Source organism: Sapajus apella, unplaced genomic scaffold (genome assembly GCF_009761245.1).
Source record: "Sapajus apella isolate SASKATOON/1434 unplaced genomic scaffold, GSC_monkey_1.0 scaffold5, whole genome shotgun sequence".
Lineage (NCBI taxonomy): Eukaryota > Metazoa > Chordata > Mammalia > Primates > Cebidae > Sapajus > Sapajus apella.
In genome coordinates this window covers 15,489,333-15,515,347 of record NW_022436945.1, presented here as the reverse complement: position 1 = coordinate 15,515,347, position 26,015 = coordinate 15,489,333, and the positions used below count along the sequence as shown (strand labels likewise).

The window sequence follows — 26,015 nt, the reverse complement described above, 5'->3', positions numbered from 1 at the left end:
TCCTGAGTAGCTGGGATTACAGGCACGCGCCACCATGCCCAGCTAATGTTTTGTATTTTTTTTAGTAGAGATGGGGTTTCACTATTTTGACCAGGATGGTCTTGATCTCTTGACCTCATGATCCACCTGCCTCGGCCTCCCAAAGTGCTGGGATTACAGGCGTGAGCCACCACGCCCGGCCCTACATATCATTGTTGATGGGCATTTAAGTTGTATCCAGTTGTTGGTTATTATAAATAATCCTGCCATGAACAGTCTTAACAAATATCTGTTGGTGCAGGTGAGCATGAATTTGAGGCCATATATATCTAGAAGTGAATCACCGGATGATGGTTTTTAAGTATTTCAACATATTTCAAGTCTTTGATAGTTCAGAGACTTTTCCAGAGTGGTTGAACCAACCTGCACTTCCATCTCCACTCTATGGGAATTACTTGTTGTTCCACATTTTCAGAATTTTTTTTTATTCTTCTCCACAAGGCAGTCATGTTCATTTCCATGTTGAAAATTTATAGAATTTTTTTTCCAAAAAGGGGAAATGAATCTTGTGGAAGATGTACCAAGTTTATTCCTGTGCCTTCAGCTGCCCCAAGTTGGAGGAGTTCAGTTGTCTGTCAAACACATTGACCTCTTGAAGGTTCTTCTTTCAGTTTCATGACTTTCTAACCTTTTACCAAACTGTTTACCATTTATGGGACAGCATACCTCCTCTGTCCAGCATGGCACCTGCCACCATATTGGCTGAGTCTGAAGACTGATTCACTGCTGACCTTCAATCCATTTTGAAAAGACAGTACTTATCTGAATAATCTTACTTTGATGAGAGGTTCATCTGATTGTGGCTTTGATTAGTCCCTAAGTCCCTTCAAGGTAACAGGCCATGTACTTCTTTCATATATATTTCCATCACCTGAAGGAATACTTGGGACCCCATGGGGAGCAATCAGTATTTGCTAACCGACTGCCTGGCTCAGTGTAGCTTAAAATCCATCTTTATTTTTATATGATAGTTTAAATGATTTAATGAGTGGCTGTCACTGACAAGGCACTTGGGGACTGTGCATAAAATGACACAATAATATAAAACTAAAGCTTTGCTCACAGACTAATACACAGAACTGCCTTCTGTGTACATATTTCTCTTTATACGAAAGGAAACAATTCTTCCTTTGGTCAAGGGGAGTTGTTTTCATTGATAAAAATAAGTAAATCCACATTCTCTCCTACTGCTTTATTTGAATGCTTACAAAAACAGGCATCATATATAATATTCATTTCAGCAATGAATATGCAGAAAGTGCTGCATCTCTTTATTTAGGAATTTTAAATATTGCAGTCATGTTCATCATGGTGACTGTGGGCTTTTATATCTAAGACAGGCTCATTTCTCAAAGTCATATTTAAATATCTCAAACGGTGGTGTTGGCCTCTTGGGCATTGCACAACATACAACTGAAGAAAGAAGGTTAACCTCTCCAGAAAAAAAAAAAAAAAAAAGTAAAGAAATGGTGCAGCTGTGGATATTTCACGTTTAGAAAGCAGCGGGAACAGGGGAAAGAAGAACAGAGAATTCTAGGGGAGCCAAGTTTGCAATGAGAATCTGGATGTTGGCTTCATCTTAGAGCAGAGTGTGGGAGTTGTTCTCTAACTTAATGACGCTCTAAGTGAGGTATACACTTTTTTCTCAGTTCCGTGTTTTACAGGCAAGATTTCTCTTCTGTTCCATTCAGTAATCTAAACTGACAACCCAAATGGTTAGCAAGACCCAAGCACACGCACAGTTTCATACCTGTGACTTTGCTCCAGATTTTAGGTCTTAGAATAGTTTCATTCTTTCATTCATTTGTTCATTTTTAAAAGTTAAATGGCCAGGCAACAAATACCCAGCATTGGCCAGGTGTAGTGGCTCATGCCTGTAATCAACATTTTGGGAGGGCAAGGCGTTGGATCACTTGAGGTCAGGAGTTCGAGACCAACCTGACCAACATGGAGAAATATCGTTTCTACCAAAAATACAAAATTAGCTGGGTGTGGTGGCGCATGCCTGTAATCCCAGCTACTCAGGAGTTTGAGTCAGGAGAATCACTTGAACCTGGGAGGTGGAGGTTGCCGTGAGCAGAGATCGTGCCATTGCACTCCAGCCTGAGCAACAAGAGTGAGAATCCGTCTCAAAAAAAAAAAAAAGGTACCCAGCACCTACTATATGCCAAGTGCGCTCATAACCAGACATTATTTAACTAAATACACAAACAATTGTAAAAGTGCATCAGTGAGAGTGCTCTGAAGAAACAACTTAGGACAGTGGAAATGTGTATTAGAAAGATTTGCCTTAGTCAGGGAGGTCTGGGAAGTGTCCTGGAGGAATGATGGCTGAAGAAGGGATGATCTGTAAGTCGCCAGTGCACTACCCAAGTGAAGTGGGTGGCAGCAGTGCAAAGAAATGAAGACAGCGCATGCAAAGGCCCCGTGGTGGGAAAGCATAATGTGATGGAAAGCATAATGCACACGAGGACTAGCATGAAGGTCAGTGTGGGCGGACAGGGAGAACAAAGGGTGTGGGCAAGACCTTGTGGGCCCTTACAGAGTGCTGTCCTTATTCTAACAGCAAAGTATGGGAGAATCAGTGGAGGACTGGGAAGGACCCAGTTTTCCAGTGTGCGTTGTGGAAGCATAATGGAAAGTGTTTTAGAATTACTTTTTTTTTTTTTTTTTTGAGACAGAATTTCGCTCTTGTTGCCCAGGCTGGAGTTCAATGGCGCAATCTCAGCTCACTGCAACCTCTGCCTCCCGGGTTCAAGCAATTCTCCTGCCTCAGCCTCTCGAGTAGCCGGGGTTACAGGCATGAGCCACCACGCCTGGCTATTTTTGTATTTTTAGTAGAGATGGGATTTCTCCATGTTTGTCAGGCTGGTCTCAAACTCCCGACCTCAGGTGATCCTCCTGCCTCGGCCTCCCAAAGTGCTGGGATTACAGGCGTGAGCCACTGTGCCCTGTGTGTTTTAGAATTTCTTGTTCTTGCCTCAACACAGTCCCTTGTTGGCATCTTGACTCAATTACAGATATCCCCGGACAGCTGTTGGCTGCTGGGCAGGCTGGCCTCCCAGGCCTGAGAGGATAGTAGGGAGGACACTGGGGTGGCAGAGGGACACGCTTCAGTAGTCCAGCTCCACTCGCTCTGCACACAATGAACAGCCTGCGCTTGCTGCTTACAGATCCAAATGTGTTTAGCCGTCACACTCTGACAGGGAAGCCTGGTTTCAACTTTAATAGAACATGGGGCACCCAACCAAGTTGGCATAATCTCTCTCCTGAAAGGTGATGTGTGGCCTTTGTGTGCTGAGCCTTCAATTTATAACCAGGGTTAAATATAGATAAATTCAAAATGTAAATGCTCTTGACTCCATTTATAATTCTAATAACAAAATACATGATAATAGCATTTTTAGTCTCCAGATATTCAACATTTAGAGATTTAAAAGGTCTGAAAAAATGTTTTGGGGTCAAGCTGTTGTAATTCATAGCGTGGTAAGACAGCAATCAACCTTGCAGGGGCAGAATTGGGGGCCACGGGCAGGAAGGGGGAAGGAAAGTGTCCTGGATATTCACTGTGATTGTCATAGAGCTGGGTTTCAACCTTGGCACTTGTGACATTTTGGCCATGTCATTCTTGGTTGTGGGGGTTGTTCTGTGGCTTGTATGAGGTTGAACAACGTCTCTGACCTTTACCCACCAGGTGCCACTAGCACACACCTCCCCATCCCCAGTTGTGACAAGCAAGCATATCCCCAGACATTGCCATGCGTCTCCTGGGGGACAAAATCCCCCCTACTTTTGAACACAGTATAGATGATGCATAATTAGTACACCTGACATAGAAGGTTTTGTGAAACAAAAACAAGCATTAACAAGCATTGCAAGTAATTTGAAGATTGTTTTAAATTAAAAAAAGTTCTATACAATGTGGTTAGGGGTTTTCAACCTAAGATCAGTTTAGCTTTCCAAACTATTGAAACACCTAACAGGTACATGGAAACGCCTCCACTCCAGCCTTTCTAGAAACTCCCAGCTGAGGGGCAGACCTCATTCCACTCATTGAGGAAAGTGGAGCTTAGGATTCTGCAAGTCAACTTTTTAATTTCAAGTTTGAAATGCAAAAACAGCTTTGCTATTTCTTCATCTGCAGAGGAACAAAAAAGGAAACGGTTGTTTGCTCCCTGCGCTCTTGAGACTTTAAATATTTCTCCTACCTCAGTTTTGGTGGGAGATGGGAAGGTATTAAAAGCTAGAATAGAATCATTTGGATGCTTAACTGTAGTCTGGAGGAATTGGAAAAGCTTTGCAAAATTTCCCAAGAGAGTGGAGCTCTCTGACAGGGTCGACTGCCCGGCGTCCTCTGCTCAGATGGAGATCACCGTCCGGCTGGGGCTCCTGCAACTGTGTGGGCTGACGATACTCAGCTTCCTGCCTTTTTGCCATGCTATATGTGTGTGACCTTGAAAAATGGCCAAATCTCCTTGGATCTTTACAGTCTTTTTTTTTTTTTTTTTTCTGAAAATAAAACTACAAGCAGTAGCTGAATCCCTCACCAGACTGTGGAGAGGCTTAATGAGATTGCAACTGGGGGTCCGAGTTTGAAGAGCGTGGCTTCGCCTTGAGGCCATCAGGTCTTTCCCCGTATTTGGCCTATTTCTTTTGCTAAATTGGTTAGGTTGGTAGATGTTTCTTTTACATAATTGGAGAAGCAGGATGCTTCACAGAAACACTAAATATCAGAAATTTAAATCTGGTGAGTTGAGATTAGGTATAGATGCATTTGAACCTATTATATAGATAGATGTAGAGATATAGTTCATAGAGCTATAGATAACATGTAATAGATATCCTTATGTAGATAAGGATATGAATCTTTGAATAGATTCATGATGAGAATAATAAAATATTACCTAAAAAATATCAATAATACCATGGCTTACATGATTTGAAAAAGCTTTTGGTATTTTAGATTAGAAAGTATAAACTGTATCTTCTGTCTTCGCTTGGGCTGCCCTAATGAAATACCATAGACTGGGTGGCTTATAAGCAACAGAAATTTATTTCCCAATTCTAGAGGCTGGGAAGTCCAACACGAAGGTGCCAGTAAATTTAGTATCTGGTGAGGGCCCACTTCCTGGTTCACTGACTGTGCCTTCTCACTGTGTCCTCTCATGGTGGAAGGGAAGGAAGGAGTTCTCTTGAGACTTTTTATAAGGGTTCTAATCCCATTCATGAGGGCAGAGCCTTTGCGACCTCATCACCTCCAGAAGGCCGCACCTCCAGACACCATTGCTTTGGGGATTGGATTTTCACAAATGAATTTTGCAGAGAAGGGACAAAAACATTCAGACCACTGCCTATACTAAAAGTGTGAATGGAGTTAGAAGACCTTAGCTGGTCTGAATATCAGAAAGCTCTAGAGAAAAGTCCCCCCAAGCAGCCTGCATGTATATCTTGGGAAGGAGAATTTACCCACAGCCCCTGAAGGAACACAGAGAGAGTTTGTTTTGTCTTTGTGGCTCTGTGCTACTTTAAGCAGGAGGATTAAGCAGGAAAATGTTGGTTGGTTTATATTAAGGCTGAAGACTGATCCCTGACTAATGTTGAAATTAGCCAGCTAAACTTGGGTTAGTCCAAAGGGTAAAGCAAGTGATCAAATAAGACCAGCATCTTTTAAACTGGAGGGTGATTTGGGAGCTTTCCAGTGGCAGTAACATGGGATGTCTCTCAAAAGAAGAGGGCAGAGGAATAAAGACCTGACTTTCAGAAACGTGTGTGCAATGAGCTGTAAGACTTTCATCCCTGTCCAAAATGGATACCAATAACCCCACACATTTGTACAGTTTACAAAGCCCTTTCTCCACCACCATTCTATACAATCCTCAGGACAATCCTGAAAGTTGCTACCATTATTTTGAATGGATAAGGCCAGCCCAGAAGGGTCAAGAGACTTACTCAAGGGCCTTTGGTTGACAATTTGTGGAGTCTCGGCTAGAGCCAATCTATCTCACATGACAAGTTCCTTCTTTAAAAAAAAAAAAAAGGAAAAAATTTCCCCTAAAAAGGTAGAATAAAATAAAAATGGAAAGCAGTCAGGAATCCAGGTGGAGAGTTAAGAATCGATAGAGTGGTTTTGTTTGCTTTTAAAAAAGTTTCTTTTCTTCCACCTCACCACCATTCCTTCTGTACTTCAGTGGTCTTGATGTGAGGTCACAGTTCATTTTAGAAGGATAAGAAGGCTGGCATGGTGGCTGTGCCTGTCGCCCTAGCTACTCAGGAGGCCGAGGTGGGAGGATCACTTGAGCCCAGGGGTTTGAGACCAGCCTGAGCTGGTCTCACATAGTGAGACCCTGTCTTCACATTTTTTCTTTTTTTTAAAAAAGTAGCCAGGTATGGTGGCTGTGCTTGTGGTCCTAGCTACTCAGGAGTCTGAGATGGGAGGATCACTTGAGTCCAGGAGTTTGAGGCTGCAGTGAGCTGTGATCACACTATTGCATTCCAGCCAGGGCGACAGTCTCATAACGGGAAAAAAATCAAAAAACCTCTCCCCAGCATTGAAACTTCCTGTAGGCTAGTTGACCAAATCTCAACATTAGCTCCCAGGTTATGTGTGTCCAAGCAATGTATGCTTGAACAAATACAGGTTGTGCTTTTAGTTACCACGATGTCTTCAAGGATCGTGTCTGTCGTCCATATATGGAGATTCCAATTTACTAGTTTCAAGATGTGATGAATAAAAGTCTGTTCTCGTAATTGACCAAGGCGATGTAGGCCTTGAAGGCATGAATCTTAAGTACATGGCCATCTAACTCACGCTGAAGCCATGCTCACTGCATCTGAGCAGGTGCCACTTTCGCTTCTTGTTTTTTATCTTTATTTTTAAATTTCCCAAGTTTTGTTTGGTTTTTACCTTCCCCTGGTTTCCTGGTTTGGCAGATGCATTTGTACTTTTCGGAGAGATGTTTAAACCATTTGTGTTAAAGGGCGTGTGTGTGTGTGTGTGTGTGTGTGTGTCTCTGTGTGTGATGGAGTTTCACTCTTGTTGCCCAGGCTGAAGTGCAATAGCGTGACCTCGGCTCACCGCAACCTTCACCTCCTGGGTTCAAGGGATTCCCCTGCCTCAGCCTCCTGAATAGCTGGGATTACAGGCATGCACTACCACGCCCAGCTAATTTTTGTATTTTTAGTAGAAATGGGGTTTCTCCATGTTGGTCAGGCTGGTTGTGAACTCCCGACCTCAGGTATTTTTTTTGATGGTGTCCTGTCAACAGCACATTGAGGATACAATTTAGGAACTCAAATGTGTTTAAACACAACTTAGCAAATGTTCTGTCTCATCATTTGGGATTTGGCCTCTGCAATTTCATTTTATTTAATGCCATAATCAATATTCTTGATCTGAAATACTTCCTTTTATTCTTTGCCTTGATGGCAATATTTTTTTAAATGTACCCTGTTTGACTTCCTTCTCATAGCACCCTCCCTCCAAATATTCTTGATTGCTACAGTAATTCCTACCTATTTAGGTCTGTCATGTAGCCTCGTTATCTATCTATCAAAACAAAAACAGTGTATTCTGGGAAGATGCTGAGACAGAGCCTTACAATACTAGACCCCCAGAGAGATCATTTGCTGTATGGCATCTGGTAAGTGACACACGGGCTCTCCTCTCCCACGCAAGACATCTAGTTGTTACCTGCCAATCTGTTCAACCAGTTATGAATAACTTTGCTGCCTCTCCACTTCACTCAGATATGTTAGAGTTAATTATTTAATATGTTCGCTAAGCACATTGGGTTCCCTAGAGAAGGTATGCCACATAAATATATATAAATGAATTATTAATTAAAGTTTAGGCAGATTGCGTGGTGAGTTCTTCCTTAACTGCCCCATTTTCCTAATGAGTGTTTTGATGTTACTATCTAGATTTGGTGTCTCTCCCCTCCTTCTTCCCCGTGCCTTCTCCTTCTTCCTCTCCTTAATTTCCTTCTGCTTAATTCTCTTTCCTTTCTGTCAGCTCTGTCAGCGCCCACTATATTGTGGGCGCTCAGGCAGTCACAATGATTTAACGCCAGATCTATAGGTAAAAGCCTTCATTAACTTCAACAGGCGTCATAAGCTCCTAAGAACTCTAGGGTGAGATTAATAATTAGATAATGATTCTAATATGCTATGAAAGTGAGAAGCCAGGCTCATGAAATGCTGAGCATGGTGTGGTTATCAGCAGTGGAGGAAACCCTTGTTTACTGACCCCTTTATCCTGATCTGTTTTAAGTAAAACAAGAGATCCCAGATAGTTTAAAAATTAATATAAATCAAATCAAACCCCTCCCACAACGTCAACTCATCTCTCATCAGCCAGAACAATACAAAGAGATTGCAATTTAAGATACCGGTTTGGAGGTTTGTTGGATTCTCTTTAAGGGAATAGTGGACTAATTTAGATTGAGTATGAAGGAGCGGCATAATTGCTTATTGAATGTTGATTTCCAAATCCTAGTTACTCCTTTACCGGAGATTAAGGAGAATTAGAGAACAGTTCACGTCCATCCTGCTAAACCTGACCCAGTTTATTTACACTGTAATCTTACTTCAGAGCATGAGAAATAAAATGAGCTGCTCTTATCAATTAATAGCTGAGAAAAATTTAGGTTTCAAGTTCAACGTAAGAGCTACTTATTCCAAAGCACTACAGAAATGAAGAGGTGCTTCCTTTTAGGCCAGGAGCGGGGAGGGGAGGGAGAAAGTGCTGAAGAGGGTTTTTTTCTTTCCCTCCTAAGAGTTTGAATTACTGAACAATCTTGGATTTTCTGGTGACCTGTGTTAAAGCCCTGGGGCTAGAGCAGACCTATAATGGATCTATTTCTGAATGGTTCAGCAGTATTGGAGTTTAAAACAGCAGTCATGGTACCTGTATGTAATGAGGCCAGTGTTTCCTTCTGCATCCAGGAGGCCATTGGTCGCTGCCTACACGGCCTCTAAAAGTACAGAAGGGCAAGCCCCTCTTTGGCCCACTTCAACAATTCTCCAGGGTAGCCAGTCCTATACTTAGCAGAAACGGAAGTGGCTTTAGGGACATGAGATAAACGGTCAGCTAAAGACCCTGCTCTTGCTTTTAAATCTCCCTGCCCTGCCATGCCCACCCCACCTGCAGTGCCACATTCCGCTATTAGACATGCACTTCTTGGAGTTAAGCCGTTGTTCCACATTCAAATACCTCTGAGAGGTATAATACATTGTCTTTACCAGTCATTAACAATTTAGTATTCATTTGACAAATGTTTGTTGTTTGTTGGGTTGACTTATAACATGCATCGATCAGAGGAAGGGAGTGGGAAGATGCATTTGAGTCCAAAGCCGCCTTTGTACCGGCTGCCCCCCTCCTCTGAACCTCTGCGTGCACACTGGGAAACCAGGGTATTAGATCAGCAGGTGTCCAATGTCACTGTCAATCTCAGAACTGTGTATCTCTGATCGCTGTGGGAAGGGGCACAGACCCAACCATGATGATGGGCTGGGGGGCGCACCTGGATGTGGGGACGATGATGGGAGCCTGAGACAAACAGAATGAGCTTGGAAATTCATGAGAAGGCTCGGGAACTCCAAGTTGCTTTCTATCAGCCTGTAGCCTTGGGTCTGGGCTCCGGAGCTCAGCACAGAGCCTGGAATACAGTAGGTGCCCAATAACATTAGATGGAAAAGGATGGGAAAGTAACACCTATCTATGTATTCGGTTCCTGTGGCTGCTGGGACAAATGACCGCACACTATGTGGTTGGAAACAGAGGAAATTTATTGTCTCACAGTTCTGGAGGGCAGGAGGCCAATCCCGAAATACTGGCAAAGCCGTGCTCCCTCTGCAACCTCGAGACGAGCATAGCTTCTGGTTGCCCCAAACACGCCTTGACTTGTGGCACCCTAACTCCAGTCTCTGCCTCCCATGACCATCTTTTCTCTGGGTCTTCACACTGTCATCCATCTGTACGTGTCTGTGTCCGTATTTCCATCTTCTTTTTTTTTTTTTTGAGTAAAAGTCTCACTTTATCACTTAGGCTGGAGTGCACTGGTACAATTACGGCTCACTGCACATGGCTCTGCCTCCTGGGTTTAATCTATTCTCTTGCCTTGGTCTCCCGAGTAGCTGGGATTATGGCTACACGCCACCAAGCCTGGCTAATTTGTGTATTTTTAGTAGAGACAGGGTTTTGCCATATTGGCCAGGCTCCTGACCTCAAATGATTCACCCGCCTCAGCCTTCTAAAGTGTTGGGATTACAGGCGTGAGCCACCGCTCCTGGCCCCAAATTTCTGTCTTCTTACAAAGACACGAGTCATATTGGATGAGGTTTCACCTTATGACTTTTTTTTTTTTTTTCCTGAGACAGAGCCTCGCACTGTCACCCAGGCTGGAGTGCAGTGGCATGATCTCAGCTCACTGCAACCTCAGCCTTCCAGGTTTAAGTGCTTCTCCTGCCTCAGCCTCAGGCATGTGCCACCACGCTCAGCTACTATTTGTATTTTTAGTAGAGAGGGGTTTCCCCATGTTGGTCAGGCTGGTCTTGAACTCCTGACCTCAAATGATCCACCTGCCTCGGCCTCCCAAAGTGCTGAGATTACAGGTGTGAGCCTCTGTGCCCGGCCCACCTTATGACTTTATCTTCACTTGATGATACCTGTATAAACCCTATTTCCAAATAAAGTCACATTCACAAGTATTGAGGATTAGGTCTCTAACATACCTTTTTAGGGAACACAGTTCAACCCATACCAGCCTACTTCCCAGAACTGTTGCAAGAATGAACTGAAATGTGAAATGTCTTGACGACTGGAAAGTGTTTATGCAAATGTAGGAGACAGAACTCAGTGGGGATTTGAGTCTGGCCCTGTCTCCCAAGGATCAGGCTACTGCAGACTCTCAGCATAGACGCTTCCAAAGCCCAATTTAAGGGTGTGAAGACTAATGAGGGAGAAAAAGTGTAGAAAATGAGGTCAAGGCATGAAAGACAAATTTCTTTACCTTCAAAGAGTTGCCGGGGCCCACTGTGGGTCCCAAGCGAGGGAGGTGACCGCAAATACCCCATGTGACAACTTAGACTCCCTAGAATGAGACCAGTCTTGCCTGCTTACTGATGCCACACTGGAGAGAATGGAAATCACTGATTCACTCATTTTTATGTCTTTTATTATCACAGACTGAGAAAGTGCTGCTAATGAAGCAAAGCTTTGATAAACACCAGTAATGCACAAACACCACACTAAGCAGAAGACAGACGTGGTGTGGGTTCTAAAGGACACCCAGACAGACGTGCGTACATTTTATATATTTTTTTCCTTTTCTGGTGAGGAGTGGGTAGCATCAGGGAAGAGTTGCATTCAAATTGATTATGAACCACAGGTCTAAATTTCAGTTCTGGCCTGAATAGTAATTTTTCCTGAAGGTTTGAATAAATCATCCAATCTGCTTCGGTTTCAACTATTTTCAGCATTTCTATTTTAATCATTAATTCTGACTGCTAAGGACCCCGGAGTCACCGAGCCCGTTTGCGACTTAATTTGGGATGGGAATGAGGCAGGAGGCAGAGGATGTGCTGAGAACCAAACAGGAGAAAATGGGTTTGATCTGGAGTTTTGAAAGATTTGGGCCAGATAGAAGGGACGTTTTCTTGTTAGTGATAGCTGTAATTCTTTGTTTTGCTCTGGCAAGGTGGATTATGGAGTTTGCACAAATAGTTTTAGTGAAGACAGGAGAGATTCTCATGTAAGGAAGATGGTTCAATTTTCATTCTGACTTGACTGCAAAGAGACAGTTGGATGAACTCTGCATTAAGGTAAATCACAGAAGCTCAGATAATAAATGTCTATAATCCATTCTGCTCCCCTTTTTGCTTTGAATGGTAAGAAGCTCAGAGCTAATTATACTGTCCCGTTGGTCAGGTTCACCTCAGGGCACTGTTTCAGTTATCTATTGCTATAAACAAACTACCCTCAAACTTAGTGGTTCAAAACAACAATTTATTTTTATCTTTCATAGTTCAGTGAGCTGACAGGACTCGGCTGGGCACTTCTTGCTTGCAAATTCTCATGCAGTTTCATTGGAATGGGGGCTAGGGTTGGATTCATCTGAAGACTCAACCAGGACTGATGTTCAAGATGGTCTGCTCATTCACATCTGGCACTTGGGCTGGGCTGGCCCAGATGGCTGGAGGCTGGCTGAACGCCTCTCTCTCCATCCATGTGGCTAGCCTGGCCCTCTCACAACATGCTGGTAGCTGTATGGTGACTGACTTCAGAGGGGAGAATACTGGGAGAACACTTCCCTTAGGGTCATACTGGGAGATGTCGTTCATGAGTGGGGTCATCATTAGAGACATACTACTACAGGCATTTATCCTTTAAAAATTTTCATGGTCTTATAAGAGCTACATCTTTCTTTGTGAGCCTTTATCGAAAGTTAGAAAGTATGGCTAATACACAAGCAATGCTTTACTCTTGTCTAGGGCTCAACAATTTACCACGCACCCTCACTATGCTATCTTACCTGGCCTTCACAACACTGTGTACAAAGGTAGATTAACTTTGTCCCATTTTTACAGACACAGAGACTGAGGGCTGAAGATTAGTGAGCTTCCCAAGCTAGCCCAGATATGATGAGGGGGTTGCTCTGGACAAATGTGTCCGACATAGAAATCTATGTTCTCAAGCACCTGGTGAAGTGCTAGCAGAGATCTAAGCCTAAAACCCAGAAGTGACCCCCCCCCCCAGCACGCACCTGGTTGCCTCTCCATTGGCCCTTCACAGCGAGTGTTCAGTGTAGTGACATGGGTACTAGCCATTGAGCAAAATTACTAGAATCCAAATGGGCTCTCCCACCTCCTGACTGTGGACCTGGGATCTTTCCTATGTCTCTGTTTCTTCATTTGTCAAATGACGCTGATGATAGTAACAGTGTCTACCTCTCCGGTTGCCAAGAGAATTACATGAATGAAGGCCTCAAAGTAACACTTGATAAGAACTGAAAAAGAAACCTCTCCATGGAAGGCTGGGCAGATAAGTGGCTATTAAGAGAACCCCGTTCTAGCTGCCTCTTCTCTGTGTGCTTCTTGCTTTTATATGGACTTTACTAAGCATCCCAGCTGATGATGACATTTCATTTTGTTTGATATTACATATTTTCAGGTGGACTAAAAGCCCTAAATCGATGTTAATGCCTGCTTGAGTACTGCGATTTGAGCTGCAGAATGCAGTGACAAAACATGCCCATGACTTATAGGCACGACCTGCCTTTCCCCATGCACTCACGTGCACTCACTCTCTTTTCAATTTTTTTTAGTGACATTCTCTCCCTCAGTGCCCATTCACTCTCCTCTCACTCATTGTCCCAACTGGAGCTGCACATTCACCCCTAACTTCTCTCTATTTCTTTTTCAAACACACGTTCTTCTCAACACACTCACTCAAATATGTCCTTGCATCTGTGAACACATGCCCTTGACCTTCTACCTCCTGTGTACTTTCCTTCCCCAAACACCCAGTATACAGGGACTTCTGTGCTCGCTGAGCCTGAAATTCCAGCTTCTTACCCCAGTACCCCCGTGGATGGCAGAAGTTTCTGCAACTATGGCGGCGGGGCAGGCCGCAGAGCTGGGTATGACGGAGGTGGCCCTGGGCACCTGGTTGCACCTGCCTGGAAATGTTCAGCTCACAAAGCTTTTCCTCCATGGCCCAAGAGGGCCAGAGAATGGATTCCCCTGCTGCCCACCCGGACAGTGCACAAACAAGCCATGGGCTGCCCAGAGAGCTTATGTCAGTAGCTGCTGCTTAAGAGGGAAAGTGCTCCCGACACAGGGGAAGGCTTAGCTAAGGGAAGCTGCCTGCTTTCCCCCCCAGCTCAGGGTGGGGGAAAGAATTGAGCTGAATATGCACCTATTCAGAAGGGCAAGGAGCCAAAAATAACTAGGAGCAACAGCATTTCATCTGACAGGCCCAGAAATAGAGCTCATTTTAGAGCATGCCATGGCTACAGACGGAGTGCTTCCAAGACCTTCAGCTTCCCATGAAAATACATGGAAAAGGTTTCAGTTCACACAAATACTTCCTTTTCCTCCTTTACCACAACTTCCCAAGGTGAGGGTCCTGTGGCCCATAGGAAGAGAATCTGCAGAGTCAGGGGTTTGAGGCTCCCAGGATGGGGTCTGAGGATGAGGAGAGGAGGATGGTATCTGGTGGAATGTTCTTCGGAAGGAAGAAGCAAGAAGTAACTGTGAAACACGTGGGATTTGAAAGAGAAATAGACAGGAAATGGATATAGGGAAGGTAATGGCTACTGGGGTCACAGGAAAAATGGACACTGCCTGTGAAACAATGGTATGCAGGATTTCTCTAGATCCCAGAGGTCACCTTTGGCAGAAAGAAAGGTCATGGTTTTCCTATCGGGATGGGGAGTCTGTTGCTTAACAGCAATCTTCTATTTTTGCTTTTCTCACCTCTATTTTTGTTTTCTTCTCTTTTATGTTGATATAAAAGGCAAATGTCATGGTTCATTCATCTTCATTCTGAATAACTGAAATTACAGGAAGGAGGGAGGGGGAAGAAAGGAGAAGACTGCAGAATTCCAGAGAACCGTGAGTGTGGAAGTAGCCAGGTTCTAACAGGAAGAGACGGGAGACAACAATGAATACAGAAAGAAAAGAAGGAAGGGAGGGAGGAAGACAGGGAAAGAAACATGGAGGAAGAGGAACACGTGAAAAAGGAAGACGTTGGATTCAACTTTATTCAGTGAATATGTTCAAGAATTTTCTATGTACAAGGCATGGGGCTACACAGAAATGGTTAACAACCCCGCTGTCTGGGGTTGAAGAGTCTACTTGAAACAACCCGCTTTCAGGCCAACTAACAAACCCAGAGTTTTGGCAGAGTTAGCCAATAGCCACTTAGGGTGACAGGCGATGCCTGGCGGGGGCACAGAGAACCGAGCCATTGTGTTTTGACCTGAGGCCATGAGGGAAGGTTCCCTAAAACTGGTAGCATTTTCCTGGGCCTGAGATTTATGTGGGAGTATAAGCGGGTGGAAGGAACACTCTCTACTCCTGCAGAATGCCTCCTACCCACCTCCTGTCAGCCAGAGGTCATTTATCTCTGCAGCGGCAGATATCTCTGCCCCAGACATTCTTAGTACATAGAAATATGATTTCCAAGTGCCGATATGGGCAAGCCTACTCCCAAGGTACGTTTTTACTGATCCACAGCAAAATGCAACACATAAAGACAAAACAGAAGTAAAATATTCAGATTAAAGAACAGCCTTTTTTTTTTTTTTTTGAGATAAGGTCTCACTCTGTCGCTCAGGCAGTGGTGTGATTAGAGCTCACTACAGCCTTGACCTCCTGAGCTCAAGCAATCCTTCTACCTCAGCTTCCTGAGTAGCTAGGACCGCAGGCACACACCATCACACCTGGCTGATTTTTGTATTTTTAGTAGAGATAGAGTTGCCCAGGCTGGTCTCGAACTCCTGGTCTTGTGTGATCCGCCCGCCTCGGCCTCCCAGAGTGCTGATATGACAGGTTTGAGCCATGGTACCCAACCCTGTCTTTTCTTAGGATGTGAGGTCCTTCCTGATTTTTCGATGATAAAAGACCTTGTCTTTTCAATGAAATGATACTGATAGAAGATAGTATACTAGATTGGATTATAAAAACTAGTTTTGCTGTTAATAGTTGACCAAATGCATTGGTCTCTGAGATGTGACTGATCTTAAACCATTTTGGAGTCTGAGAGCACCTGGCCTGGAATCCACAAGGTGCCCCCCGGGCCTGCAGATTCAGCCCTTTCTCCAGTTCCTCCCTCCAGGCCTTGGGAGTCTCCGCCTACAGGTGGGCGGTGATGAGCCCAGGACCCTGTGCCTTTGTCCTCTCCTGTGTTGAGGTGTGGAATTGGTCACTTTCCAGAGCAAGTGATAAACTGACTCACACCGAAGCGGTAATGAGGGAGGCCAATGCAATCTCTCCCTGGGGTCTTTGACTTTTAGTGGAGTATTAAAACTTAATTTAAACTGATGAACCGTAATCATCCCATCCTTCCATGGGATGATGGGGAAAATATATTTCTTTTTAAATAAAGGGCTTTCTTCTGAAATCAGACCACACCCTTTCAATGACTGACACAGACTGCTGGAGAGACGCAAGAGTAACAGCTGATTCTGTCTTCTAGATCAAAATGTCCCACTCCCCAGTGAAAACAAATCCTGACTTTTTCTCTGCCCCTCTACGACACAGGATGAAGCAGTCAGTCCCATCACCTCTAGCCCTGGATTAAAGAGCAACTCACATATCGCTCTTTCTTTTTTTTTTTTTTTTTTTTCTGAGTTGGAGTCTCTCACTGTCACCCAGGCTGGAGTGCAGTGGCGCAATCTTGGCTCACTGCAACCTCCACCTCCTGGGTTCAAGTGATTCTCCTGCCTCAGCCTCCTGAATAGCTGAAATTACAGGTGCCCGCCACCACACCCAGCTAATTTTTTGTATTTTTAGTAGAGATGGGGTTTCACCATGTTGGCCAGGCTGGTCTCGAACTCCTGACCTCGTGATTCACCAACCTCGGGATTCACCAACCTCGGCCTCCTAAAGTGCTGGGATTACAGGCATGAGCCACCATGCCTGGCCCACACATCCCTCTTATAAGACCAAACTCTGGCCAGTTTTCTGCATGCCTGATGCTCCTTGCAGAAACAGATCTATCCTGCCTACCTCTGGAATCCTGGGGCTTTGGGTGGTGCCCAATCCACAGCAGGAGCACAACAGGATATGAGTGAGTGAGGGAGAAGTGAGCGGTTGGATATGGCAGGTTAGAAACAGCCCAGCCTCCAGTGGGGCACTCTGCTTACGTACACTTAGGTAAATCCAAAACCTCAAAGCTCACAAAGACTTGAAAACTCCCGATTCCATGAATCCTGATTACTAACAACCCAAAGGAACCATTTAGCTCCCTGAAGACTAACAGAGTCTGTGTGCAATGTAAGAGAGAAACTCCGGAGTGTGCATGGCCCAGGAAGACAGGTGGAAACCCAAGACGTGCTGCAATGCCTGTTGAAGCCCCTTTCCCCTGAACTGGCCAACAATTTTCCTTCCACATACATTAAAAGTATAGTCTGTATTTTAACTTGATGAAAAAAATGTAGACAGGATCTAGGACAAAGCCACCAAATCTTTTGTTCCCTTGGACACTCGATAGAATAAATGGTTTTCCACGTCACACAGGAGAATTTGAAGTGCTTTGTTTCTGCAGAAGTGGAACAGAGATAGTGGAGCATCTGTCAAAACCCCCAAAATGCTTTAACGTGGTGGCGGCTGGCTGGGAGGAGCAGAGCCCGGGGTTCCTTAAAAGCCAATAGTTCTGGAAATGGAGGAGGCTTGTTTGAACCAGCACGATAGTGTAACCTGGGCGCTTGTTAGAAAAGTACATTCTCAGGCCCCTCCCAGGACCAACTGAGTCAGAAATTCTAGGGCTGGAGTCCAGGAATCTGTGTTTTCACAATCCCCCCAGGTTTCTGAAGTTTGAGAACCAGTGAAATAAGACCAGGGGCCTCACGCAGGGCCACGGCTCTAAGGTGACCTAAAAAAAGTGGATGACAGCTGAGGAGCTGCCATGCCCGGTCGTGGCCAGGCCTGTACTGAAGCAGCCGAGGGCGCCCGTCCAGGCACAGGGGATGCCCACGCCCGTCAAACCACCGTGGGCACCCCGTCTCACCACCAGCCTCTCCCCGACTCCTGTTGTGACTTGACCTATGCTCGTGGCACTGGGAAAGGGCTGTGGCCTCTCAGGCTATTATTAGTTCCAATCCGCACAAGTCCACCAGTGCCAAGGGAAGCTTCTTCGAACTTTGGAAGGCGGGTTAACTGTTTCAGAGCAGCTGCGGGCCCAGACAGTGGTCGGAGACTCTAGACGCAGCACAGCGCTCTCACGAGCGCCAGGGCCGGCGGCGAGCTGTGGTCCCGCCGCACCGAGGCCCCTCTCCGCCAGGCCGCAGAACCCGGGTCGGAGAGCAGCCTGTCTCAACCTGCGTCCCCAAGGCCGAGGATGTGTCCTGGTTTTTTAAAAAGCTGTTTGTGCACTTCCAGGCGCTCACCCCTTTTATTTGGGGCTCCAGTATCACTGTATTGACCTAATTAATTCATTTTCTTCTCTGTCCAAAGTGGAAGCCGGAGCACAGGGATGCAAATCAAATAGAAACCCGTTCTGGGTGCCAATACTCCGGACAATTAAAACAAAGAGCGCAGCGGCGGCGGTGGCAGCGGCACCACACAAAACCCTCGGGAAACATCCAGAACGTGCGGCGAACCAGCCGGCAGGGTGGGGCGCAGCCCGGCTGCAAACGTGCCAGCTGGGAGGCAGTCCCAGCCCGGCAGGTGGACAGGTGGAGGTTGGCAGGGGTCAAAATCCATCTCGCAGGCCTGGGAGCCGGGCAGCTGCGCCGCACAACTCCAGGGGGCACACTCGCCCTGCGCCCTGCGGGAATGGCGCCCCGGCCAAAAAAGCAACCAGACAAAAACCCATTGCACGGGCGGGAACTGGGCTGTGCGACCGGCAAAAGGGGTGGGTGGGAGGGGAGCATGCGGGAGCGAGGAAGGGAATGGGAAGGGAGAAACAGGAAAGGGAGGAAAAGGAGAAAGTGAAAAAGCGAGGGGGTTTGGGAGTGGGAGGGGAGAGGGAAGAGGGAGCCAGAGGGAGAGGAGGGGGATCGCGGAGAGCAGGAGCGCGGAAGGGGGGCGGAGGAGGAGCGGGGAGAAAGGGAAAGGGGGGTGCTCCGGGGCCGAGCGACTCGGGCGGGGGGTGGCGGCGGCCAGGGGGCGGGACCCGGCTCCGTGCCCACCTGCGTGGGCGCCCGCTGCCCGGAGGGGTGGAAGCCCGGGGGCCGGAGGGAGCGGCCGGGAGGCGGGCTGGGCAGAGAGGCAAAGGGGAGGGAGGGGACGGGGACGGGGAGGCGGGGAGGAGCCGGCGCTCGGCTGGGGCTGCGGGGGCGGCGACGGCGGGAGCGGCAGTGGCGGCGGCGGCGGGTCCGGAGGTGGCGGCAGGTGGCCCCGCGCGTGGCGGCCGGCCCGGCCGGGGGCGGGCGGGAAGGTGGTGCCTCGGGCGGGGGCCGGTCCCTGCACCAGGTGACCTGTTCCGGCCCGGATCCGGGCGGCCTCGCCATGCAGCGGCGCGGCGCGGGGCTCTGGTGGCCGCGGCAGCAGCAGCAGCAGCAGCAACCCCCGCCGCCCGCGGTCGGCCCCCGGGCCGCAGCCATGGCCCCCCCAGGTGGCGGCGTCCCCCCGGGCCTCGGCGGCAGCCCTGCCTGCGCGCTGCTCCTGCTCTGCTACCTGGTGAGCGCCGGACCCTGCCCGGGTCCTCCCCTCCGCGCGGAGCCCCGGGGACGCGGGTGGGGGCGGCCGGGAACACCCGCCACGCCGGGCGGAGACGCCGCCGCTAGTTTTCTCTCTTCCTCGCCGCTGCGCCTGGGGCGCTCCCGGCACCTGGGATGGGTACCCCGGGCGTGGAGAGGGGCGCGTGGACAGGACTTGCCGCGCTGCTCTCTCGCTCGTGCCCATTCCTCTCCCTCCTGTACTCGCTCTAGACCAGGTCGGTTCCCCTCGAGACCCCTTCTCGTCCCCGACTCCACCCGGGAGCCTCGCCGCCCGGAGTTCGCTCCCCGCCCCGCCGCGCGCGGTCTCCAGCCCCCTCCCGACCCCTCTTCGGCTTCCCTCTCTACCTTCCCGCTCCTCCTTTCCTTCCCTTGCCCAACTTCGCCTCTTTCTCTCGGCGCCCGCCACCCGCCTCGACCCTCCTTTCAGTTTCCACCGGGTGCTCCCGGCCCGGACGGTTTTCCGCCAACGCACCTTGCATCTCCAGCGCTCTTCAACTCCTCCTTGGTCACTCCAGCCAAGTTGCGGATGCCGGAAAGAAATCTAGTTCTCTGTAACACGCTTACCGCCAGAGTGGTGACTTTAGCTGCGCCTTAAACCCATTGTCATATCAGAGAGTATGTTTGGCTCATGCATGGCAGTTCGCAATTTGCACACTTCTTGGCTTCTGTTTTAGTCACCGACTAAAGGGCAGTAACCTATTTTTCAAAACCAACTTATTTTAAATACCAGAGTAGTGGAGACCCTCAGAACAAGGTGGGGGGAAATTTGCTCAATTTCTTTGATGGCTTGCTTGCTTATGTTCTGAGTTCTCCTAAACAATAGTAAATTTACAGAAGGCGACACCCTTCCTGCCCAGCCTACCTTACGTTCCAAAATCCTGCAGAAGCCTTGGGTTATCTTGCCATATATTACTGTAAATAAATGAAATGGAAAATGCTGAATCATGAAACTGATGTAATAGGAAATTCACAGAATGCCAAAAAAAAAAAAAAAAAAAAAAAATGAGCAGTGTCATTGTCCGCAATTCATTTCACTTATGTGGCATTGTCATTATTTGGAGTCTTCCTTTTTGGAAGCCAAAAACTACTTAGGAGATACTGGTAGGAATTAGAATTTGATTCCGAAGAAATTTGCCACCCAACCCAAGTTTCTTTTAATGCCTTTTACTTCTTGAATGTTTCATTTCTTGAAGCAGGAAGGTGTAAAAATGCAAATTATGATTCTGCCTGTGCATCTACCTGTTGAGCCATCCGTGCTTTTACTCATCTTTCAAAATTAGCCAATACCAAATTGTGTGGTTGGTCTTACTTCATATTTCCATAAGGAGTTGTCAGTTCACATGAATGATTTTTTTTTGCCCAAGAGATGTTATTATTTAATATTTATGCCACAAGGTTACAACACACAGTCTCATAAATAAAACTGCCATAACAAATGACAAGATTTCAGTTTAAACAGATGATCCCTGTACACAAGGCACTGCTGGCTGCCCACAGAGGCAGAAGTAATGTAGTAGAGGCCTGTGTGAAACATTCATGTACAGATGGGCTGGGCCAGAAAGTTCCACGGGGACATCTCAAAACCTGGCAAGGAGGGGGACTCCTTCCCGACAGTTCAGGAAGTCAGAGTCAGGAGAGCAAAACCTAAGGGCCTAAATGGGCTCTGGGAACAGAGACACATGATGGAGCAAGTATCATTCATGCTAAAGGTCTGTGTAGACCAAAGGGGATTAAGAGAACAGAGGGAAAAATGGTGCAATGGATAGGCTCAAGTGAGAAGGCGAAGGGGTGAGGAAGGGCTCCAGAAAGAGGGATTTTAGAAAATACTGTCATGTGGAAAATAACCAGAGCGTGGATGAATGTCTTGGCAGACGGGGAAGGAGCGGATTTGGGGACCTCACAGAGGGGGAAATGTCAGTGCTTCCTGCCTCTGTATGCTTCCTCCAGATGAATTTCTGATACGCTTACTGTGCAAGAGAGACTTTGATAAACCAGAGAGCCCTTTTGCAACTGAACGAATGAATGCAAACCCAGCGACGCAAAAGTCGACTTAAAAGGTGGTTTCCACAGTTTGTTCTGAAGTCTAGCTGTTGATCAGCGATGTTGCTCTTGGGTCTGTGCTACCTGAGATAGTACTGAAGGTAAGGCTTCTTGATCTTGGAGAAGCTTGGTGTGTGATTTGGGGGAAATGTAAATATCCATATGAAACACTTGAAATACATAGAACAATAGAGAGAAAATGCAAATGCATAATTGCGTGCATTCTGCTCAATCACGGAATGCTACCTGGAGGAAGTGGTTTGTCAGGAGGATGGGGCTGGGCAGGAGCAGGGTACAGATGGAGCAGGATAGCTAGGCAGGATCTCAGGAGTATGCAGACTCTCGGGGAAGAAAGCTCTTTCATAATGTGAAAGCCTACATGGTAATAACAATAGCTTGCATTGGGCTGCGTCGTTTATAGGCATTATCCAGTATTAGTTTTAGCAAGAATCCTGTGAGATAGGGGCTATTATCATCTCCATTTAGATGAGATAACAGAGACACAGAGAGGTTAAGTTAGTTGCCCCAGGCCACACAGTCTGAGATTGAAACCCAAGTCTAGTCTAAAAAACCAGAATCTAAAAAAACCAGAGTCTCCCTCTAGAGCCCCAGCTCTAATCCCCGCTAGCTTATTGTCTTCTGGATTTTGCAGCTTGTAAGTCATTCTTCATCGATGTACGGGTCATTAGCAAAGCTCTAGCAATTAGCAGCTACTGTGCATTGGCCAGGATGTGAGGTCATGTCTAAAGTAATCTAAAATATACAAAGCAGGAAACGCAGGCCACAGAATAGAAGCAGGATGTTAAAGGGGGGAAGAAAGGTAAAGCTAGAAAATATTTGCCATTGTTAATGAAGAGGTAAAGGTTTGGGATTTTTATGTAGCCCAGAGGCCGCTGATGGAGTGTAGCATTTGAGTTCCTGTGAATGTGCATACAGGTGTATAGCAAATGTGCCTTGGAATGCATTCCAAAGCCAAATTGCCTCTGATTTGGGGACCAGTTCCTCTTTTGTGTTGTCTTTACCTATTTGCCTGTTCTCAAGAGCTGGAGGTGGAGAGTGGCTTCTTAAGCCCCTGCCCTCATGGAAAGCATGGTTCCTGGGGTCAGGGTCCTGAGGAGTGGGCGCCTGCCTTCTCTATGGGCTAGGACGGGGTAACCTTCAATATCAGCTCAAGAAGAGTACTGTGTCTGTAGCCAGGATACTGCCAAAGCATGAATAATTGTGATGAGGGCTGAAAGATAAGTCACGGAACGATGCCAAACAGATTTCTGAAAAGATGATCCCTGGTTCCAGTGGCTGCCAGAAAATTCTGAGGTCATCAAAGGTCAAGATACAGAGAGCCTCCTCAGAGAGGGAGAGGGCGTTGAAAGCAAAGGATATTGAAATTGCTTCCACTGAGGTCGAGGGTGCTGAGTACTTTGCTCCACACACAACTTTCCCTGCCCAGCGGGACCCTTGCTATTTCCTTACACCATTAACTCTTACCTTCCTCCAGCTTGGCTAGAACCGGCCTGAGGCTGCCCAGCTCTCTATCTGTGACAGTGTCACTTGTAGAAGGCAATTCCGTCCATCCTAAGCTCTGGTCTCCAATGTATAATATTTTCCTATATGAGAATATGATATACACTCTATCTCAGGAGGGCCAGTATTGATGTCAGCTGTCGAGGTGAAATGATCAGAGTGGATAGCTGCACTTGTTAGACAGTCAGACTGAGGACAAAGAAAAGGACAGTAACAGCACAGAGACATGTGGGACAGTTAGCAGGCGGCGGCTGTGACAGAGCCTTGGACAGCGTTCTCTGTAAGTGGCCACGCACACTTAGTCATCCATCTATGAGTATTCATTAACCCCTCACTAGGTGTGCAGTGCAGGGCATGGGAAGATCGAAACGAAGTAAAGAGAACTGCAATTATCCAGCTTCAGGGGGAGGATTATGAATATTTGAAAACAGAGATTATCCCCAAACCTCACATCAACCAGTAGCTGCCGTATTCATCCTGACCAGAGCTCCTTAAATCTCCCAAGCCGTGGTATTGGCCTCTTGCCTTCTATTTCTTCTGGCTGCTTATTGGCAGAAGCGCCAGAGCCAGAGGACAGGTAGGAGTGAATAATCCAGGCAATTCGCTGGGAGGATGGGTGGACTGGAGTAGACCGTAAATAGCCTAAAGTGAATTCAGTTACCCTGTTTATTGGCTCATGCCATTCCCCTGAGAAAGGAGCTGAGAGGGGCAGGAGGCGTCTGCAGCACGTGACCAATGGCTGATGGGATTCTGCCTTGGCAGGTCTTGTTTCCTGTCTCTACCTGGAGAAGGGCTTGGTGATACCGGGGAGCTGGCCGAGTCTGGTGTTTGTGTGTTTGTGGTTAAGGCGATATCTATCTCCTCCAAACTCAAGGCCTGAGGGCGTGATGGCATTTTAGCCCCTGACCCTTTCAAGATGAGAATGCGGGAAGTTATAAGATTTCCCCACCCTGCAGCCAGACAGCGGTGACGGGTGTCAAAGCCAGGGCGTGCGTCCACGGCGTCATCTTTGGATGTTGTTGGAAGACAAGAGGCACACCCTCACTGACCGGAGTCAGCCAATGCGGATTTGAATTTTGGTTCCGCTTTTGGTAGCTGGTTGACCTTGGGCAAGTTACTTATCCTCTCTGAAGCCATTCTGTCGCCTCCACTGTAACAGTGGGACTCTGTCTCCCTCTGTGGGTTGCTGTGAGGATTGGGTTAGAAGTGAGAAGTTCTGTGAGGTCCCATGTGAGAGGATGAGGTTAGAAGTCAGAGAGAAAAAAGGGTTTAACATACCCGGTGCTCAGTACACAGTAGGTACTCAATGAAATAAGAGCAGACCAACCTTAGGTAACTTCGTGTGATGTGAGTTGGGAAGAAACAGCATACTAAATAAAATGGGGGAGAATCTTCCACAACTAGGAATATTGATCATGACTGGGATGGTGTGGCTCTGGCCAGCTCTCAGGTTTAGGAAGGCAAAATACTGAACCGGGAAATGTTTCCCCAGGCGCATGCTGATTTTGAAGTCTGTACTGACATCTTTGTCCATTTTGCTTAATTGCATGCTTTGTTGACGCAGACAGAATTTTTGCTTATATCTAGTGGGCAGAAATTAGAAAAATGGGCTCTTTAAGGCAAGACACTTACCTTTTTGAACTAGGGAAAATGTGATCCAGCCAGTTTGAAGAGAAAACCCTCATGAGCCACCGTTTTCTTAGGAGAAGGATGGAGCAGAATGGTCAGGAGTGAGAAAAACAGTTATTGTAAATGAACATCCCATAGTAAGATGTGAATGATTTAAAGTTTCCCAAACTCTCTGTCCCTTCTTTAAATACGAAGGAGAGACCAGATAGAGAACAAAGCCAAGTTTTCTCAGCTCTTTGGAACAAGGAAGGGTTATTTGAATAGCATCTCTTCTTATTGATTTTGTTTAAAGGAATCAAAGGCAGTCATCCTAAGAGAAGTTCAGGTCATATTGATAGTTTTATTTTTCCATCCAGAAGATACATAAATGCATCTGTTGCCTGATTCCCAGGCTGAATTCAATGCATTTGCATCTCCTATTTGGGGTCTTCTATTGTGAACACATATTAACTGGCCCATTTCTTTCTTTTCTTAAAAAAAAACTTACAATGCATGCACATTTACAAAAAAGCAAAAAAATATATGTTTTGTGACTGTGCATGACATTGTCAAATTTGACTCTGATGAGGGCTCACATCTGGTATAAACATATTTGAAGGCTCAAGCATCTTTCAGGGCAAAGCTCTCTTGCGTGCAAAATGGATCATTATGTTGCTTTCAAGTGAAACATCTATGTAGCTGGCTAAACAGCATAATTTGAGGGGCACAGAATGCCCCTCTTTACCCCAGATATCTTGCTTAGAGTTGCGGTGCATTTAGGCTGTGCTTTTAAGGCATTATCTCCACCAAGCTGGCATAGAAATACAGATACGTGACATTACCTCAGTATTTTTTCGTTATCACAGCAACGTGGATGAACTTGCCAGATGAACAGGAATTCGACAGAAGGTCGAGGAATGAGAAATCTTAAAAACTTAATTTGTATTTTTGGTGTGGAGAAATGGAAACGTTCTAGAATGTAGGGCAGCTGTCTGAAAGGTCTGGAGGGACAAAATAGCTGGGAGAAGTTGGCTCCAAATGGATAAGTTGGGTGCCAAGGTGCCACCTTCCCTGACCTCACAGTCCCCCAGCTCAGCTCTGACCCCCCCAGGGACCACTGAGATGCCAAAGTGTAAGGGCTCTTTCGAAGGAATTAACGAGGCTGGGAGAAAAAGAGAGAAGTGACGGGGCCTCTTTAGCAGAGGACTTATGTGGGTAAGGAGAGAGCAGTGAGGACTCAAAATTGATCAAGTCATTTGGTTTATATGCAAACGTCCCCAGGGCCACTGAGGCACCTGGCAGAAATGCCCATGCCCAGTGCTTTTTTGTTGTTGTTGTTCTGAGACGGAGTTTCGTTCTGTCACCCAGGCTGGAATGCAGTGGTGCGATCTTGGCTCACTGCAACCTTTGCCTCCCGGGTTC

General features: G+C 46.7%; 1 protein-coding gene and 2 long non-coding RNA genes across 8 annotated transcripts in view; 2 read left to right on the top strand and 1 right to left on the bottom strand.

Moving 5' to 3' along the window:
• Nucleotides 1–20,396, bottom strand: part of LOC116547795 — a 29,613-nt gene extending 9,217 nt beyond the window's left edge. The window contains exon 1 of the long non-coding RNA XR_004267183.1: nt 19,897–20,396. This is a non-coding gene — a long non-coding RNA (uncharacterized LOC116547795). The remainder of the gene's footprint in view (nt 1–19,896) is intronic.
• The window catches only part of SEL1L3 (SEL1L family member 3), a 119,838-nt gene continuing 112,846 nt past the window's right edge, over nt 19,024–26,015 (top strand). For all 6 annotated transcript variants that reach the window (XM_032273591.1, XM_032273586.1, XM_032273605.1 and 3 more), the window contains exon 1: nt 19,024–19,383. In XM_032273591.1, the coding sequence (XP_032129482.1) occupies nt 19,213–19,383 (171 nt within the window). In that variant the 5' untranslated portion in view covers nt 19,024–19,212. The remainder of the gene's footprint in view (nt 19,384–26,015) is intronic.
• LOC116547787 lies at nt 22,452–25,982 on the top strand. Its single transcript, XR_004267182.1, has 3 exons — nt 22,452–22,462; nt 24,081–24,083; nt 25,593–25,982. It is a non-coding gene; the product is annotated as an uncharacterized LOC116547787 (long non-coding RNA).